This window comes from Siphateles boraxobius, unplaced genomic scaffold (assembly GCF_051911475.1).
Source record: "Siphateles boraxobius isolate OS27281-9 unplaced genomic scaffold, OSU_SipBor_1 31, whole genome shotgun sequence".
NCBI classification, from domain to species: Eukaryota; Metazoa; Chordata; class Actinopteri; order Cypriniformes; family Leuciscidae; genus Siphateles; species Siphateles boraxobius.
The window spans coordinates 10,503,830-10,525,390 of record NW_027508931.1 but is presented as its reverse complement, the minus strand read 5'-3'; the positions used below and the strand labels follow the sequence as shown (position 1 = coordinate 10,525,390).

General features: G+C 41.1%; 1 protein-coding gene across 23 annotated transcripts in view; it reads right to left on the bottom strand.

Moving 5' to 3' along the window:
• Positions 1-21,561, bottom strand: part of shank3a (SH3 and multiple ankyrin repeat domains 3a) — a 290,014-nt gene that overhangs the window by 88,424 nt on the left and 180,029 nt on the right. For 19 of the 23 annotated variants that reach the window (XR_013186070.1, XR_013186071.1, XR_013186073.1 and 16 more), the window contains 5 exons: positions 9,911-10,095; positions 8,721-8,744; positions 5,753-5,782; positions 5,550-5,576; positions 5,056-5,118 (listed from right to left, as the gene is read on the bottom strand). Coding sequence is in view for 19 of the 23 variants with exons in the window: in XM_077193711.1 (XP_077049826.1) it covers positions 5,056-5,118; positions 5,550-5,576; positions 5,753-5,782; positions 8,721-8,744; positions 9,911-10,095 (329 nt within the window). In the remaining 4 variants the exon portion in view is untranslated. The remainder of the gene's footprint in view (positions 1-5,055; positions 5,119-5,549; positions 5,577-5,752; positions 5,783-8,720; positions 8,745-9,910; positions 10,096-21,561) is intronic. The other 4 variants (XM_077193708.1, XM_077193709.1, XM_077193706.1 and 1 more) reach the window with 3 other exon arrangements.

Here is a 21,561-nt window from a genome sequence, read left to right as displayed (position 1 = left end):
GCGGTTCTATGAATATGCTAATTAGCCCCGCCTCCACTCACTCACACCAGCTCAGAGATCCACTCTTTGACGATCACACATTGGCGTGATTGGTTACAAGGTAGTTTGTGACGTCAGAAACACCAGCAATTTCAAACTTACATATGGAATTTACAGATGGTTTGTCTGAAAGCATATTAAAAGCACCACATTGACATATAAAGAACATTAAAAGCTAGATTTTCACCTCAGGGGGACTTTAACAATCGGCTTTACTTCCACAATGTTAAGTCTTTCTGACTGAAATGGGATATTCAATGAGAACAAAAAATGTTGGACGGGAATTGGACAACACAAAAAAAACAATAAAATAATATAATACAATAAAAATGACTTTTTTATTTTTTAAGTTAAGTTTTAATAATAAATAATTCTAAATTTAATAATACAATTATTTTAAGACACACAAAAATCACAAAAATAAATGAAACGTTACACACAAAATTTAAATAATTAAATAAAATTGTAGCCTATGTAATGAATAATACAGTATACAATAAAACTAAATAGTTTATAGTTTAACATTTCTGAATGAGCTGTTTTTGTTGATTTCTGTTGAATAGTTTTATTCCTGAAAAGTGAGGAAAAACCTGTTTTCCAAGATATGGCCTCTTTACAATTTGACTTCACAAGTCACAAGAACCCTTTAATTAAACACCCAAGTGTGATTGAATCAGAGTAAAAAGAGAAGGAAAGAGCGCGTGTTCACAATGCCACAACCAGAAGGCTATTATGTATTAACCAAGGGGTGTGTGTGTGTGTGTGTCAGTTGGTGTGGATTGTGGGGGGCAAAAGTTTGGGGCAAGGTCAGGTGAGAGATAGAGATCAAAGGTGGTCAGCTGTGACAGAAAAGTCAAATTGCACAGAGTGGTGCATTAACCTTGGGATAAAATATATCACATACAAACATTTAAAATTATTATTTACAGATAACTACCATGTAGTCACTTATAATAACTTTCAAAGCCAGACTTTTGACTTTCAGTAGTACAGTAAATGTAGTTCACAGAGAAGCTTATTTTGGCCAAGAACAGATCGGAAGAGGAAATTTCCATGATATAATGTAATCACAGTTTAAAGAGCAAAGCAGACCAGGTGCACTTAAAGATATCTTGCTTACTTGCTGTGTCTCAAACAAAAATCAGATGAATAAAACTATGTACTACATAAAAAATACTTAATGTACAACTATTATCAACATAAAACAGAAATCAATGGATAAACAAATCAGCTAAACAACAGATATTCCCACTCTTTAGCCCTATTCGCATGGGATAAGTATTACCTGGTGACCTCTAGTCATTCGTAATAATTGCGGAGTTTGTCTGAGATCTTAATCCCGTGCGAATCGGCCATGTCTGTAATTTGTAAAGTAAAAATTCCCCCGCAAATTACCTACTATATTTCGCCGAACACCGAGGTCCTGTGATAATATTAGTCCCGTGCGAATCGGCATCTCTGTGATTTGGCCGGATCGCATATAATTTTTTCAAGGTTTTTGTTTCATGTGCGCCTTTTTATCCATCTTTTGTGAAGAATGGAGGCTGCGTTGGAGTGTTTTGATAGATTATCGCTATACACAACTACACAATTTGCAGAAAGTGAAAGCTGAAAATTATCAGAAGAGCAAAAACAAAAAGTATGATTAGATGGAGATGAATGACATGTATAGCAGCATGCGGTAAGGAACTTTATTCTGTTTATGTCATAATATATCATACAGCTAGACCTATAACGAAAAGACATTTCCAAGCAATAGCCTATTGACGTCATATCCGGGCGATAAGTCAATAAATTCGAGTAAAATCACAGTCTTCGGTTATCCCGTGCAAATGCGCCACATGAAATTCAGATGTGGGGTCAGATCACGAGGTCCCCAGATAATACTAATCCCGTGCGAATAGGGCTTTTATTGGCATTGGCAAATGTGTGTGAATGTTTTTAATTGTTTTGTTGCCTGCTTGTTTTTCTACAATTTAATTCTCAGAAGGCTAAATATGTCTTTCAAACTTTAGTCTGATACAAAACACTTTCCATGGGCGAAACTTAGCGTGTATTAAACCTATCCATCCATCCATCCATCCATCCATCTCGAATCTTTAGATGTCCTAATACCCTGTGAATTTGCAGGCGATTGCTGGATAGCGTAAAGCTTTGAGCGAGTATGTTAGTGCAGATGTTCAGACTCAGTATATCTACACCATAAAGTAACATATGTTCTAATTTGTCAGCTTAGTAAAAGTCTGAGTGACTCAGCACAAACGCACAGACCTTATGATACACAGCCATGAGTCAGCAGAAAGCCTCGTATGGCCATAAGCGAGCTGATGAGATGGGTTTCCTGCGTCTGCAACGGGACAATACGAACCTACATCAAACCCGCCATTCATTACGCTGTCACACGCCATAAAACATCTACAAAAAAACACACACGGACAAACATAAATCAAAAAGCCGCCACTTGATTTGAGCTTCATCTGCAACAGACTAGCTCTCTATGACCCTTCGAAAACATAAATTAAGGCTATTCCAAATTACAAACATCTGTATTTATGCAAACAGACTTTTAATCACATTTCAACTCTCCAGATGGAGGAATTGTTTCCTGACTGCTTTTAGATGCAGAACTAGGTCATATTTTTATGTATATGTTGCATATGAAATAATATTATATATTTCTGGCACATTTGAGGGCGATAACACCATCTCGAACATGCACCACCCAGAGCATCAGTGCTATATGCGGGTATTTATTTAGGTCATTGTGTCAACACCATACGACTTGGCAGAGATTGACCGAACACAAATATTTTTATATCATAGAGAGTTTAACTTTGACAGTGAAATGTCACATCATTTGGCAAGCGCACATACCATACTGAAGCACAAACACCTGTTGCTAAGAGACAGGCAGATGCTCTTGTTTTACAAAAAACTCCAGCTGCATTCAAAATAGTTACATAGTGACCACAAAAAAGTGAGAGAGCTCTTTGGCACAGAAAGAGCTAAACACTGCCCGCGGGCTGCTAGGACAAGTGTCTGTTTACAAATGTTCACTTTAAAACAGCTACGCAAACTTCTCTACAAATACTAGGAACTAGTGGCCTCTTCAAATACCAATTCTATTAAGTTCCTTTGAGAAGTAATAGGGCTCTGTCGGGGGAAACCCGACACACAGTAAAACCACCTCAAAACTGGTGGAGAAGCACAATTAAAGTTAATTGATTTCTTTAACTTTAAAAGAATTACGGTTTAACTGTTTGCCAATGGGAAATCTTTAATGAGGTGAACAAACATACAATGAAATGTTAGAGGAGCAACTCAAACAATGGTACCCTTCTCTAAAATGTGCTTTTTTATTTAAATTTTTGTTTAAATAAAGGTTTTAACATGCTCAGAGTAAAGGCAATCATTACAGTCAACATGAAGTCAATATTTATGTTCATGGTTTTATGGTGCATGATTTATCAGTGAATTATGCTATAAAGAACAATGTTTATCTTGGGGATTTAAAAAAAAAAAGCATCTCTCCCCCTCAACTGTAATATAGAGACAACTTCAGCAATCGTGATACAATCTATTCCAATAGATACAAATCAAGTCCTGTCCCACTTTTTACTCATTGAATATCCTGTTGGATTCGTATTACATCATATTATGGAAGTAAAATGGGTTATGAATTCCATGTTATGTTGGCTATTATCATGATGAAGAAATAGTAAAACATCAAAGTCCATTTAAATCCAATGTTTGCATACCGTCCTGTCTACTTCATCTGATCCATTTCTGCAGGCAGTACAGATCTATGCTTCACTGCTATTAATATATCACAATCCAGTGCATGTAATCTTATAGTTAGTAGTATAAAATGATCTACAATAAAGTCACCTGAAAGAACAGTTATTATGTAAATAATTACAATAAATTATTTACAATAAAAGTAAATAATAATAATACATATTTATTATATTATAATATTTTTATAAAACAATTTCCACCGTATGATTCTGTGTCTACAGACATTGAAGTTATTTTACATTTACATTGTTGCATTCAATACATTTTATCACTTCAGGCGAACACATAACTTCGGTGTTGCTAGCACTAACCTCTACTGTTTGATTATACGCAAATAAGTTTTGTAGCCATTAATTATTTAATAAAATGTTCTACCGAATCAGAAGTGTTGTAATGGTTCCTTCGAAGTGGGTCCAATATCAGTTTCCTTAAGAGGAACCTTCATAGTAAAAACGTTATGGCACCTAATTATCAAGGACGCAAATCAACTTATTTCAGGTTCAAACTGAAATACTGTTTCAGGACACAGTGTCAAGAAAGTCTCCTTTATCTGTTCCTTCCATTAAGGTTAAGACACTGTTACTCAAACTGCCCTACAGTCACATGATTGTTGATTGGACCAGCAATGACTTTGTCACAGAGTGGATTATCAATGTGAGTTCATGTTTTTTCCCAGCATGCTCTAGTCTCGTACACCTATACTTATTAATCTTTAAGACAGGCATGAAAATGGAATTGCTGCAAATAACAGCCAGATTAGACATTCACAAACATGATTAATGGCTGTGGGCCACTCCCAATGCTCGTGGAATATTAACGACATCATGCGTGCGACAGCCACGTTTCCGTTACACTGTGAGACTATCGCATGCATCAACGGCCACTAATGTTACACAACAACACCCGTAAGACAAGTGCCAGTGTTTATCTGCATGCTCTCTTGAGTGCCAACAAATTGATTTCAATCACTGATGACAATCTGATTGAATGCAAAGGGGTAAAACTTTTAATATTACCTTGTTGTCAATGGAATGAAATGAGCAGGGAATGCATTCAAGAGCATGCAGGACAGCATTTAGTGAATTAGAAACATTAAAACTTATCACAGATATGAAAACAGACACAAATCTATTTCAGTCGACACCTACAGTGTACTTCTGTACCTACTGTTTACAGAATAGGTATAGAAGAATAGCTGAGCTACATGGGTAAGATTACCTTTATCGTCCACATAACCATGGCCATCCTCCTCCTTAATTTCATGCTCTACATAGGGAGATTCTGGTGATGACATTTAGAAAAAAAAAAGGAAAAATGAACTGATTTTGACAGCATGGACATGAAAAGATTTAACAGCATGAACATAAAAAATGTATTTTCTACATATGTACACACAGTTACAATGCTTATGCAACATCATGGGCAAATGAATGAATGTGTGAACACACACACACACACACACACACACACACACACACACACACACACACACACACACACACACACGCACACACACACACACACACACCAAACCTCATCCATCATTCCATCCTTTTTCGCTAAAACCTAGTACCCTACTGCACTGGATCTACAGGGATATTTATTCTATTGGTGGTCTGCGGTCTCACACTGGTTCTGTCTGACCTAAAGCAGCCTACAGAGAGTCCAGCAGGACCAACACAGCGCACAGAGCTATACACTAATGAATTTACCTTCCTCTTCACTTTCTTTGATGGACTCTGCCAGAGAGAGACAACACACATACATCAGAGCACTAGGAAAAGACAAAGTGTGCATATGTAGGTATACAATGCTGATGCTATGACTGTACTATCAGTATCTACTGAATATCATATAGGAGATATGAAGAGCACAGAGGAAAGGACAGGTGGATATTAGTGGGCTTCATGTTTACCGAGCGTGATCTCCTCATAAACACTCTCCTCTGTCAGAAAATGGAATGCGAGAGAAGAGAAAAAAAGTCAAGGTAAGGACAGAGACGAAGAGTGAAGGAAATACAGGTTAACAGCATTGTAAGAGAGCTAGAAATATATAAAGTGTCTTTGAACGGGGCGACAGACAAAAGCTTATTGTGAATGTCAGTTTTACTTCCTCAGACTTTATTTTTGAAATCCCTGGCTTGTGCTTCATCAAAATTTAATGTCTATGATTATGTTGATTTTCTAATAAGAGACTGGTACTCAGGTTGAGTGTCACAGTTTTGGAGTAATAAGAAATAGGAATATCAAACATACTGGTACAAAGGTGATCCTAAAATTTGAAATATATCTAAGTATATACCAATACAATTTGTTGCCCATTTTTGTGTCCTGTATGATGTGACCAAAAGTTGTTGGGTAAAAATAAATACACTCTAACCTTTGGTCTTTCCCAAATGTATCAATCACACCGAGCTTTAGATGTCACATTACCCTCAATCTGCCCTAAAAATGCTCTATTATATTTTTTTCAGTGGCAGATCAACCCTGCGAGGGGGATAGATTTCCAGCCCTCATCCGTTTATCATCTGCGACCTCAAAGCAAGGCTGAAGTTAGTAAGCTCCAATGAACTGAAGCCAGTCAAAATGCATTTCACATCTGTATGAGGCACAGTGCCATCAAAACATTCCCATAAGAGCAAGCTAAAGGTTATCAACCTGAAGTCACAAGAAGGTTTATCCAGTCCTCAAGGTCTCGTAGACAGTTGTGCACCCAAACGTGATTTTGAGTGAGAGTCTCCAAAGGCAAAATAAAGTGATTGGGGCACAAAACCACAACACTCTCATTGGGTCTCATTCACCGGTAATTGCATACCTTGGTGCGCAGAAAATATTCTCACACAAAATCTCTGGATTATTCAAGATGAGGGAAAATGTGCAGTTATCCATATAAATGCAATTGTGTACATAATAGACTTCTAGAAGTTTATAATCTGACCGACCTTAAACTTCTTAAGGCTACTGCATTAAAATATTTAAACAATTTTTTAATAGACAGATGTCGATCTAAGGCAACAGACAGGTTTGCTGCGTTTTGTCGGATCAGTGTGTTACCCTTATGCGGTCTGTTGGCATTGGTCTATACTTGATCCATGGATGTGAAAGGTTCTTCATGAAACCATCAATGCCAATAAAGAACCTTTTTTATTTTTAAGTGTACCTACATTTAGGACACATTTAAGTATAAGTTAAGAAATGAGACCCGCTGTTTGCAAAGATAGCACTACTGAAGCTTAAAAGGAGATGTTGTTTTCCCAGAAGTGACTCCTATATTAATGAACGTCAGTGAGACGGACGCTGTGAACATATCAGGAGCTGGGAGTTAAAGAGAGACTGCTGGTTGCTCGCTTGGTCTCTTTAAGGTTACAGAGGTGCTACAAGAACAGAAAGGGCACACTCAGGAAATGGAAACGTTTTTGACATATGGTGCCGTTACGTAAGAGATGTGTCGTGTGTCCAGCATATGGTTTGTCCTGGCAGTTTCTGAGCTGGAACAAGTAGCATGTTGTCATGGTGCCACCAAATTATAACAGCACTTCCATCTCCACCAGCATGGGCGTTCTGGCACTTCATGGGCACTAATGCACCTGCTGCCCAGCACAGGAATGTGAGTCAGAGTACGTGCAGCTGTTCTGGACTAAAGGATTACATATTAGGTACCCATAGGACAGCAAAATTACAAATCTCTAAAACATATCAGAAGCTTCTCCCAGGCAGCAATGAGATTTAAATGGAGAGAAAACTGAGACCTTTGCTTAAAATTTTCTCTCAAGAAAAATACCCTAGCAATGACCCCTATATACTCCCAACAGTGTCACAAACTGAGCAAACTTAAAATTAAATTAAATTTATCCAAGATCAAATGATTTGAGTACTAGTCACATAAACTTTATAGAGTTATACTGTTACTGTACGCCAACAGCTGACAAATTTGTTTAAATTTTTATTTCCCTAAAGGAATAACAGGAGAAACATCTCAGACAAAAGGAACATTAAAATGCAGCATAACTAGTACCTTAATAAAGTCTCATGAACTGAAAAAGAGCAATATATATTACAAAAAATAATAACTTCCATTCAAATTCTTTCAAGCTAAATAAATATATATAAATATATTTATATAATTTAAATAGAGCTGGAAAAACCTCTTATTCAAAATAAAATTATACGATTCAAATCATTAACTTATATTGTATGCAAATGTCTGCATCATGTATATCTTAATGCATTTCTCCTTAATGTATTTTTTAACCATTTTAGGAGAAACATCTGAGACAAAGCTAATGTCTCAAGAATAAAAAAGCAGCATCTGAGCAATAATAATAATAATAATAATAATAAATAACAACAGTTCTAGCAACAACTTCCATTCACATTCTTTCAAGAACACATGATCTAAGCTCTGCCAGGTGCATAAATATATAATGCTTTACTCATACTGCACGCAAATATTAATCTTGTGTATGTCTATTTGTATTCCTCCATTATCATTGTTGTAGAACAATCTGAGACAAAGTTAATATTTCAATGAAGCTCCACTAAGAGCTACACAGGAGCAATCTCAGAGCAATTATATAATTCTCTGAGTGCAAATGGAGGAAATTATAATCTATTAAAATGCTTTAAGCATCAAATGTGACAGAAATCAGAATGTGTGTAATAGTTTTCCATACAGATTAAAGAGGGAGGAAGGAAACCAACTAACATCGCCGTGTGTGTGTTCAGGGTTCTGGGTTTATATGTGTGAGCACAGGTGGGCATGCAGGTAGGGCAGAGTGGAAAGAAAGAGTTACTGAAGGATAAAAACACCACTGTAGAGGGCTGTGCATGGGACACACACTCATACACACTGGAGGGCAGTGGGATGGATGCAGAGTTCTTTACCTTCCAATGCGTTTGAGTGGTAGTCTGGTTTGAAGCATGAATGGAGACAAGAACAGAACAACACATAAGCCATGAACCTGAGCCATGGAGAGACACACACACACCCACCCACACAACACACACACACACCCACACCCACACACACACACACACACACACACACACACACACACACACACACACACACACACTCATTTACACGCACAACACTGAGTATGAGTTACATCCACATCTTTTACTAACGTCACATGTACACAGCACCAATACATGAATATTGTCTGACTTGATTCTGAGTTGAATCTCCTCCAGATCAAGATTCACTACTTAGAGCAGGTAAGCAAGTGAGAACGGCCCTTACAGCTCAGCATCAGTGTGTGTGTGCGTGTGTGTGATGAGAAAGACGGACTCCAGAGAGCAGTGTTTGACAGACAGCAACCCTTCGTGGCCCTGTTCTGAGACATACCAGTGCAGATGACATGTTAAAGACTGGCATCTCGCTAAAACAGACAACTCCAGTCCTGTTCAGAACTCACTCAGCAGATGTCGTTCTACAGGCTATCCTAAATTACTTTCTGGCTATAGTAATGACAACATCATACTGTATAATATAGATTACATACAAGCATACTGGGTTCCACAGCCTGCATTATTGTGTATTATGTACATTTGCACTGTATTCCAATTTACACTTTGTAAAGTACACTTTGTAAAACATTTTTATGCAAAAATATATTTTTAATGTAAATGTATTTATTATATTTGTAGTATTTAGGAAATAATGACTATTACTAATAATGATCTATATAATTCAATGTGTATGTACTTATATTTATTTAAAATAAATGTAAATATATATATTTATACTTACACAATTATAAATACATCATATGTACAGTAATATGTACACTGTGAACACAGGGAAAATTTGAATATATATATATATATATATATATATATAGACACATTTGTGCATTGCAATGTGTCTCATGATTCTTGAGTTCCAGTAGAGCCTGATAATGAGCCAACAAATCAACTTAAAAATCATGAGAGACACATTGCAATGCACAAACATCGAGCCTCTGCTTCTAATTGTTTTTTGCATCAAAAAGCTCACTCGGCTAAACCCCGCCTCTTTCCAGATGATTGACAGCTGTCAGATGCAAAGCGATAAGCAGGGAAAGGGCACTCACCTTTGACCCTCTCTCCGCGGTTCAGCTGGATCTCTCCCTCTCCTTGCGGCGAGTACGGTTTGACCACGATGAAGGTGCGCCCCGGCACGGCGCTGTAGAGTTTCCGTTTGGGGCCCCGGGCTCCTGAGAGTGTGTGCGAGGGCCCTGTGGGAGAAGGGCTGGGGTCCCGCTGGACCGTCCCCGGGCTGTAAACAAAAACATAGGTTACCGTGGTGATGCCCGGCAACTGGTAGCCAAATCCGGTGGTCACCGACATGGTCCCGTGAGAAGGGGGCAGCGTGAGTGCGTGCGCGCGTGGGTCTCCTGCTCGATATTCCCGAACCGGCCAGGGCCGACAGGTGCGAGCGGCTCACTCCCTCTCTTCCTATCACTCTCTCCTCCTCTGCTCCTCTCTCCTCCTTTCTTCCACCTCTCCTCTCCTCTCCTCCCTCTGAGCGCTCCCCGCCCTCCCCCTCGCTCCCGTTAACGGCTGCCTGTCGCGAACGGCGCCGAGCGCTCGGGCTGCACTCGCCGCGAGTGGGGCATGTTCACTCCCCGTGGCTCTCGCAAACACACTCGCACACGTACACACGCTGTGGCGAGGCTGCGCCGTTTCCCCGTGGCTGGGCTGGCGCGCACTCGCCCTGAACATTCTATCCGTACGCGGACGGTCGCCGACGACAACTCGCGGGCGCCAGGGGTCCGGATTGATTAGTGTGTGGGGGGTTTGAGCACGACTCACCTCACCCCTCTAAAACAGCACTAACACACACACATACACACATTCTCCTAGTGCTGTAATCAACAGCCCCTCCTAACCCTCTTTCTCTCTCTCTCTCTCTCTGCCCTCCAAGTCCTCCCCTCCCCTCCCCTGTCTCTCTGCCCTCCCCGTCTACCTCTCTTTCTGTCAGCAAGACAGCTTCTGAATGTTAATGCAGCTGCAGGAAGAGTGGCTGTAGCCCTGTCTCTCTCATTCATCTCAAGTCGTACACCCATTCATTCCACACCCATATTCATTGGACACACACACAACCCCCCCACACACAACCCCCCCCCCCCCCCCCCCCACACACACACACACACAAAACAAAAACGGCAACATTTCCCATTTTCAGTCCAGCGAGGAACAAAACACGAATTCACATTCATTACAGCAAAACACACACTCAGGAACAACATTTAATGGGCTTTAACAGGTTTATGTGTCCTAAGGATGTAAGCTTCCCCTCTACTGGTATTCTGCTCAAATGTTTTGGGGTGAATTCACTAAGAATTAATCACACCTGCTGATTTCATTGTTTTTTTGTGCTGTTTTAGCACCTGATTAACTGAAGGTGTTATGTAAATTAGATAAATGGCACAAAAATGCCAAAAATGTGCTGAATGAAATCGCCATAAATACAAATGTATGTTTGATTGAAAATAACTTTTTCAATTGTTTTCTTTATCTTACCCATTTTTGAAGTGATTAATTGCTAATTGATTATTTACACACACACACACACACACACACACACACACACACACACACACACACACACACACACACACCCACACACACACACACACACACACACACACACACACACACACACACACACACACACACACACACACGCACGCACGCACACACGCACGCACACACGCACGCACACACGCACACACGCACACACGCACGCACACACGCACACACACACACACACACGCACGCACGCACACACGCACACACGCACACACGCACGCACACACGCACACACGCACACACTGAGTGGAGTATACAGTAGTCAAACTACTGCAGGCAATGAATGCAGGTTTATATTCTAAAAAATTTATATGAAAAAAACTGATGCAACTGTTTAATGATTTGACCACACTGTTTTGATTCTAAAAATAAAATAGCTGATATCTTCAAGCATGAGCAAGGAAATTCTTGAACCTTTGCCTTTCCTGTCAAAACCAGTCAGTCTGAACACACATGCACCTTCACATACTCTTTCCAGCTCTCTCTCTCTCTCTCTCTCTCTCTCTCTCTCTCTCTCTCTCTCTCTCTCTCCATGTATCCCTTCCTCCAAAACATCTAGCTCAGTGACGGCTTTCCAATTACCGCAGCGATACAGGGCTAGAGTGACTGCAGCATGTAAATGCAGAGTAACAAGAAAGAGAGAGGAATTTAAGGGCGGAGATATGATAAGGAACTGAAAGAGGAAAAGAAAAGGGTTGTAAAGGAAAGAAGAGTGGGAAAGAGAAAGTAACAGAAGAAATGATGGACAGAGGCTGTAAGAAGTGAATAGATGAGAGACAGAGAGGTATGGAGTCCTGTCGTCACGGTTTCCTCAGATTCAGTATTGATCAGTCAGAGCCGCCACAAGGCTTTAATAAACAGCACTGAAAATCATTGGCCGGCTTTGCAGTAATACCATATTTCACACACATCAATCATCATAAAACAGACATACACAGCCTCTGACAAGTGTTCTTTTTATTTAGGACATTTGTAAGACGCTAGATTTGAAGCAGTGCAGCGGAGCCTGAGGTACGGCAGCCTGTAGATGACATAAACGTCACACTCCCGCTCTCTGTCTGATCTCAGACTCGAATACACGCTGTGTGCAGCCACAAAGCCACATATGCTACGTTTCAAAGCTCATACCCTAGTGAGGTTCCTACCTAGACAGTCCAAACATTCGATTTGAATGCGTGTATGATGCACAAGAAATTTGTACAAGATTTGAACATGATGTGTATGATAACCTTGACGACTGCCATCATGGAGAGATGAATTGAAAACAACTGTCTTGATTCGCCAGGTGCCAGTTTCAACAATGAATCAGAGGCTTCTTTTCACAGTTCTTTTCTTTCTCTTTTTAGTAATAAGGACTGATGGCTTGATCCGAAGTCACACACAGACCAAGTCCCCATGCTGACATCATGCTATGAACTAATAATCATCTTTATTTAATGTTTTCTTTCTCCAAAATGTACTAATACATTAATACATATAAGTTGTTAATCTGTTAATATTATTTAAAATACCTGAGCTAACATGAACAAACAGTAAACAGTTGTAATTTTATTAACTAATGTTAACAAAGATTATTGCATTAACCAATTTAGTGTAAGGTATTTTAATTAGGGATGTCCCGAGCCGATCTCAAGGATCATTATCGGGACCAATTAAAACGTTTTTTAAACTGACCCGTATTGGTTAGGCTAAGCCCGATCCTTTATTTGTTTCGTCAGGTTTTATTTACTGTTTATTTTTATCTGCCTTGAATAGGCCAATGAATGAATGAATAAACCAAATAAAAAGTTGTTGTAATCTTTTGTTTTGTTCATTGTGTTCTAATAAATAAGCCACCAAAAAATCACATACATTGAAATTTCACAATTATTGATTGATTCGAATTTAGATACCACAGCAAAAACTACTAGTCTAACTATTATAAAGTTAAAAAAAATATTGAAGACAAGTTAGTCTTCAGTAATAAAATAAGCAAATAAACAAATCACAAGAAATAGGTCAAATAAGTCTCAGAGTAGTTTTCAGGTACAGAAATAATGTAAAATAATACTGCATGTTCTTCGATTTATAGATTAAATATGGATTAATCCTTAAGCTCAAAAAGTTGGCCAGCCAAGATCAGTGAGTGATTTTCACTGTCTTTTGTTGTTCAATTAACATTAATGACACAGACAGCAGCAGCTACTGTATATTAGGCTGCTGTCACTGAGACCAAATGCACAGATCCAATTTACTGTTTCACGTGTGATTTCTTTCTCATCTGTTTACATTCAGTAAAACAATCAACATTGTTTATGTGCTCACCAAGATGGGCATTTTGACATACTTTTGTTGTGTGTATTTTTACTTTCAAGTGCAAGAAGACGAGAATGAGAACTCAATTCAGTACTCGTGCACTGAATGGTTAAAAATCGCTTGCATGTTTAAACTGACAAGACTTATAAACACGTGCAAATGATAAACCTTTGTGACGATGCAGCACAGGCCTGAAAACTGCTGTAAAGTAGTTTATAGTGCCCTTGTTAGCGCATTCGCCTATGAGCAGGTTGAGTAGAACCGGTTACATAAGCATTATGGGGCCTAATGGTTAGAGTGTCGGACTTGTAACACAAAGGTTTACGAGTTCGAGTCTCAGTAATGGCAGGAAAGTAAGGTGAGGGGAGTGAATGAACAGCGCTTTCTTCCGCTGTCATTACCCACAACTGAGGTGCCCTTGAGCAAGGCACCCAACCCACAATCGCTCCCTGGACGCCGCAGCAAAAATGGCTGCCCACTGCTCCGGGAGTTTGTTCAGGGTATATATGTGTTTTCAAACTCACTGCTGTATGTGTGCACTTGGATGGGTAAAATGCAAAGCAGAAATTCAGAGAATGGGGCACCACACTTGGCTACACGTCATTTCACTTTACTGTTTGGTTTAAAAGGATGCTATAAAAACAGTTTATTCAAACATTCAATTTGAAAATTTTAACACGCATGTAATTTTTAAATGTTTTAGATTCAAACATGCAGATGAATCTATGATTGCTAAAATAGTTTGACAAAAACATTAAATATTCCTATGATCAGTGCCGCTGCTAGCCATTTTGGTGCCCTAAGCATAATTCCTTTCTTCTTCTCCATAACAAATGCTGAAACACAAACTGATCTGTAAATATTGAAACGTTTCGATTTGAATCCAGCTATGATGCCGGATTTTTTTATTTTTTGTGAAATATTTAAATGCCTCTAATTGTTTGATTTGAACATTCGGTGCTGTCTAGGTAGGAAGTTTCCCAGGTTTCGAAACACGGCTGCATCATTTTAACTACCCCAGCTTGAATGTGCTCATAAACTCTAACATGTGTTTCTCTGTAGAGAAGCACTGACCTCATTCAGACTTAATGACACACACCTTTAGGTATTAACTCACACATACAGACATGTGTAACCTCCAGAACCCCACACACTCTCACACAGAACAACAACCTTCAGCTGATTGACCACACTAAACCCCTCAGGCATACAGTTTCCTGTTAAAGGGTGTGACAAAGTGATATATTGGTTCTATACCTCTCCCGAGCATCCTCTCGGCTGCCTCCTTGGACGCCAACTATACTTCAGTAACCCTGGCAACTGCCATCATGGAGAGATAAATTGAAAACAACTGTCTTGATTCGCCAGGTGCCAGTGTCAAGAATGAATCAGAGGCTTCTTTTCCACAATCTCTCACAGTTCCTTCTCTCTCTTTAGGTAATAGAAGCCAGAGAGAAAGGACTGATGCTTGATCCGAAGTCACAGACTTCGTGTCCCCCATGCTGTCATCATGCTGTGAACAACTAATCCACAAACTCACGCCGTACGTGTGATATCATCTCTACTTTCCCCACGGGATGTACATAATGAAACACACCCTGTGATCTGAAGTAATATATATTAAACTAAAATAAGCAGGGGTTCTAAAATGACTAAAACTTAAATAAAAACAAATAAAAGCTCACAATAAATATATATAAAAAACGAATTGAACTAAATATATAACTACATATTAATGAATAATAATAAAATAACATACATACATGCATAATATATATATATACTGTTGCAATCAAAAGTTGCAATCAAAATTGTTCAAGAATTTAAATTATCCCCCAGAGACTGTAATCATTTATGAATGTAGGATTTTCTAAAGATACAGAGAATTTTTTTTTTTTAATTGTCTCTATGACAGTTAAGTGGCAAATTAAAAGTGATAATGGCAATACTCAATAATGCTTTTGAGTTATACGTTTTTGTTGTAACGCAGCTGTGTCATAATTATTCAACACTGCTGTTTGGGGCCTGTGGGGGCTCTATAACAAACAAACTATAACTTATGCTGCTGCATGTACATACATTTAGCCCATGCACGTGCTAAAGTTGAGTAGGCCAAGTCAAAAGAGGACTTAACAAGCCGACGTGAATATGCTTGCATTCATTTGGATAGACCTATGGAGTTCTTGAAGAATGTTTTATTGAGTGATGTGACCAAACATACCCGTGTACCCATGATTCTTCGATATATCTGATGCAAAAAAGGCAAAGCTTATGAACAGAAAAACTCCTTCTCCATGGTCAAACATGGAGGTGGTCCAGTCATATTATGGGAGTGCTTTGCTGTTGCAGGAAGTGGAAATCTTGACTGTATGAAGGACATCATGAATTCTTTGAAGCATCAATCCATTTTTGGCAAAGATGGGGATGCCTTCAGTGCAGAAACTGAAGCTTTATGATAAATGCAATTTCCGGCAGGACAGCCATCTCAAAGTATACATCCAAATCTACTGAAGCTTGGTTCAGGGATCAGTCATAGAATGTTCTTGAGTGGCTTGTGCAGTCAGCAGATTTAAATCTCATTGAAAATATTTGGTGGAATTTGAAGAAAGCAGTGATGGCGTGAAAAACAAAGCTTTTTGATCATTGATCTGGAAGCTTTTTAAGCGTGGAATGGTCTGAGATTGCATTAGAGAGGTGACAGAAGCTTCTAAGCACTTACAGGCAGCGTTTATTGGAGATTATAAAGAATAATGATTCTGCACAAAATGTGACTTTTGGGGTTTGAATAATTTTGTCCATAAATGTTTGGAGACATATTGTTTTATTTTTAATCAACTTTACGTTCTTTACTTTCGATTCTATTTTCTACAACTTAAATTTCTATAATAATTTACTGAAAGGCGCCTTTGTTGAATTGTTTTCATAAAATTTTGTTCTATATATACATTTGTGGTCAGAATTAATGGTACCCCTGGTAAATATGATATAATATGGCTGTAAAAATAAATCTGCATTGTTTATCCATTTGATCTTTCATTAAAATGTTTTGCAAAAATCTAACCTTTCATTGAAGTAAAACAATTGAAAGTGCAATATGAATCACATTATGAAATAAATGTTTTTCTCCAAAACACGTTGGTGTAACGATCTGGGAAGAATGAAGCGAGCAGTGAATCCAATTGCAAGCACATTTATTGATAAAACAAACAAAAGAAACTCAGACCAGGAACACAGAAACAGCAACCATTACAACATTAACAACTCACAAAGACAGGGCTGAAACACAGGGCTTAAATACAGGGGTAAACGAGCTAAACAAGATAACAAGGGGGCGTGGTTAATGAGAAACACCTGGGGATACTTATAAACTAGAAAAACTACAAAGGACTACAAAACATGACACAGAACAGGAAATAACTAAAGTTCACACAAGACAAGGGAAACACAGGACAGACAGGAACAAGACATGAAGCCACACCGTGACATAGCCCTCCCCCTATGGGCGGCTCCCGACGCCAATAAAAAACAAACAAAAAAAAGTTCAGGAGGGTGGTGAAGTGGAGGCGGTCTTGGGGCAGGGATGGAGGGCCAGGTCCGCGCAGGGAACAGGACCAGGGCCTTGCAATGGCGGGCATGGGCCATGGGACGTGGGCGGAGCAGGACGCGCAGGCGGCGGCCAGGGTGGAGCAGGCCGCGCAGGCGGCCAGGGCGGTGACAGTCCATCGGGCGACCAGGGCAGAGACGACCCCTCGGACGGCCAGGGCGGAGAAGACCCCTCGGGCGGCCACGGCGGAGAAGGCCCTTCGGGCGATCCCGGCTCGGGAACAGCAGACACCGGCTCGGGAACAGCAGACACCGGCTCGGGAACAGCAGACACCGGCTCGGGAACAGCAGACACCGGCTCGGGAACAGCAGACACCGGCTCGGGAACAGCAGACACCGGCTCGGGAACAGCAGACACCGGCTCGGGAACAGCAGACACCGGCTCGGGAACAGCAGACACCGGCTAGCTCGGGAACAGACAACAAACACACTGGCTCGGGAACAGACAACACACTCACTGGGTTGGGAACAGACAACACAGACTCTGGCTCGGGAACAGGAACAGACTCTGACTCGGAGGCGGCCATCTTGTCCGTAGACACTGGCTCGGAGGAAGTGACTTGAACAGTCTCTGGATCGGCAGACGTGACTTGAACAGTCTCTGGATCGGCAGACGTGACTTGAACAGTCTCTGGATCGGCAGACGTGACTTGAACAGTCTCTGGATCGGCAGACGTGACTTGAACAGTCTCTGGATCGGCAGACGTGACTTGAACAGTCTCTGGATCGGCAGACGTGACTTGAACAGTCTCTGGATCGGCAAACGTGACTTGAACAGTCTCTGGATCGGCAGACGTGACTTGAACAGTCTCTGGATCGGCAGACGTGACTTGAACAGTCTCTGGATCGGCAGACGTGACTTGAACCGTCTCTGGATCGGCAGACGTGACTTGAACCGTCTCTGGATCGGCAGACGTGACTTGAACCGTCTCTGGATCGGCAGACGTGACTTGAACAGTCTCTGGATCGGCAGACGTGACTTGAACAGTCTTAGGATCGGCAGACGTGACTTGAACAGTCTCTGGATCGGCAGGCTCTGGCGCAGGATCAACGGGCTCTGGGCTGGGCGTTATCAGCAGGGCAGAGGGCTTTGTGCTGGGCAGGACCAGTGGTAACGGAAACTCTGGGCTCGACGGGACCAGCGGTGAAGGAAACTCTGGGCTGGACGGGACCAGCGGCGAAGGAAACTCTGGGCTGGACGGGACCAGCGGCGAAGGAAACTCTGGGCTGGGTTCATGGGCTGTCGCTGATGTGTGTGCTGCCCACACACACAAAACAGCCATGGACACCACAATAAGCGCTGTGTCTTCCAGGACAGACTCAAGTGCGGCGTGTTCAGTCTCTGGCGGGCAGGTGATATGCTCCGGTTCTGGCGAACAGGCGACGGGCTCAGGCTCTTGCTCGAAGACTGGCTCTGGCTCTTGCTCGAAGACTGGCTCTGGCTCTTGCTCGAAGACTGGCTCTGGCTCTTGCTCGAAGACTGGCTCTGGCTCTTGCTCGAAGACTGGCTCTGGCTCTTGCTCGAAGACTGGCTCTGGCTCTTGCTCGAAGACTGGCTCTGGCTCTTGCTCGAAGACTGGCTCTGGCTCTTGCTCGAAGACTGGCTCTGGCTCTTGCTCGAAGACTGGCTCTGGCTCTTGCTCGAAGACTGGCTCTGGCTCTTGCTCGAAGACTGGCTCTGGCTCTTGCTCGAAGACTGGCTCTGGCACTTGCTCGAAGACTGGCTCTGGCTCTTGCTCGAAGACTGGCTCTGGCTCTTGCTCGAAGACTGGCTTTGGCTCTTGCTCGAAGACTGGCTCTGGCTCTTGCTCGAAGACTGGCTCTGGCTCTTGCTCGAAGACTGGCTTTGGCTCTTGCTCGAAGACTGGCTCTGGCTGGACGTGGCTGACGTGAAGCTCTGGCTGGACGATCTCTGGCTGGACAGTCTCTGGCTGGACGGTCTTTGGCTTAGGAGCCACCGGACACGTCGTTGAGGAGGCCATTTTTCTCCTCCTCCTCCGTCTCCGGACCACCGGATTCGGGACCACCGGAACTGGGACCACCGGAACAGGGACCAGCGGTAAAGGCCTGGCGTGACACGGGATGAAGCTCTCCAAACATCTGGAAAGCGCCTCTCTCCAGCCCAGACCGGAGAGATTGGGGAGTTCCCTCGGGTTAACCTCCTTAGCCCCCAGCCGGTAACAGACTTTAATTGCCTCGTCATCCAGGGAGCAGGAGGCAGCAAGAGGAACAAATCCCCACGTATACTGGAATAGATCAAGGCTTTCCAGGGCCAAGGCCGCGATCTGTCCAGCGAACTCCCGGTCTAGGTTGTGTAGATCAGGCGAGATCCGTGCTGCTGGATTCATATTTGGTGAGTTGTTCTGTAACGATCTGGGAAGAATGAAGCGAGCAGTGAATCCAATTGCAAGCACATTTATTGATAAAACAAACAAAAGAAACTCAGACCAGGAACACAGAAACAGCAACCATTACAACATTAACAACTCACATAGACAGGGCTGAAACACAGGGCTTAAATACAGGGGTAAACGAGCTAAACAAGATAACAAGGGGGCGTGGTTAATGAGAAACACCTGGGGATACTTATAAACTAGAAAAACTACAAAGGACTACAAAACATGACACAGAACAGGAAATAACTAAAGTTCACACAAGACAAGGGAAACACAGGACAGACAGGAACAAGACATGAAGCCACACCGTGACAGTTGGCCACAAATATTGGCACACAAATATTTTATTAAACACTTTTTTCAATCTCCTTTTGCCAAGATAACAGCTCTGAGTTTTCTCCTAATGCCTGATGAGTTTGGAGAACACCTAACAAAAGATCAGATACCATTCCTCCATACAGAATCTCTCCAGATCCTTCAGATTCCCAGATCCATTTTGATGCTTCTTCTCTTTAGTTCACTCCACTCATCTGGTTAGGGAACTGGGACAGTCATGGCAGAAGCTTGATTTTGTGCTCCGTAACACATTTTTGTGCTGATTTTGATGTTTGTTTTGGATCGTTGTCCTGATGGAAGATCCAACCACGGCCCATTATAAGATTTCTAGCAGAGGCCTTAAGGTTTTGATTTTTTATCTGTTGGTATTTGCTAGAATCCATGATACCATGTATCTGAACAAGAAGTCCAGGACCTCCAGCAAAAAAATAGTGGTGGAGTTTTAGCTTTTGCTAAAAAACAAACTTTTAATACATAAAAAAACATACTTTCAATGTATTTTAATTTTGTGAGTTACCTGTATTTTTTTAAAGGGGTGGTTGATTGCGATTTCAATTTTCTCATTTTAAATAGTGTATAATGTTGCTGTTGGTGCATGAACAGTATGTGCAAAGTTTCTGCGCTGGAAGTTCAACGTAAGCAGATATATCGTCTTTTAAAAATCAGGAGTTTAATGCCTACAAAAATGACTCGAATGGGACTACAACGAGATATTCCCGGGTTTTATACGTAACTAACCCATAACCAACCCTCCCTACGGAATATGCAAAAAAGGGGGCGTGGCCAAATTTCTCCTGCTTTGTCGAAGAGGAAGAGTTATAGTGGAGAGCAGTAGCCATGCCGTCGAAAGTGTGTTATTTTCACCCCCCAGCTGTCAGGTCTTCTGTGTTCAGGCTTCCTATGGACGCTGTAGTTCGTCAATAATGGCTACAATTTATGTTTGATTATGTTCCTGAAAATTACAATCGTAATTTAGCTCTCTGTGCTGCGCATTTTAAGGAAAACAGCTTCCAGAATCTCCACAAATTCAATGCCGGATTCAACAACAAACTGTTACTAAAGCATGAAGCAGTTCCAACTTTAAAACCAGAGGCAACAGTTGTTGGGCCACAGCCCGTAAGTAAGACTTAATCATTTTAAATGTATTTGCATGTATAGTTTTATACGTAATGCTTTAGTTTTGATCAAAGATGTAAACAAATGCCAGTCTTGGCTTTAGTAGCCACTTAGTTATGCTATTTCGTGTGTCTATGACAAACGCGTACAAACATTTTGGACCTGAATTTGTAATTATGTACTAATTTTGTAAATGTATTTTCCATGTATACTTTATGACGTAATTTTTCGATTTGATCAAGAAGGTAAACCAATGCTAATGCTGTTTGTAGCTAGTTAGTTCTTTGCTATTTTGTGTGTACAAAACAAACGTGTATAAAGTTTAAAAAATTATATGTAATCGCAACATCAAACTTCAGCTGCTGTTATCAGATGTTTTCACGTTCTGTTGGCATTTTAACACA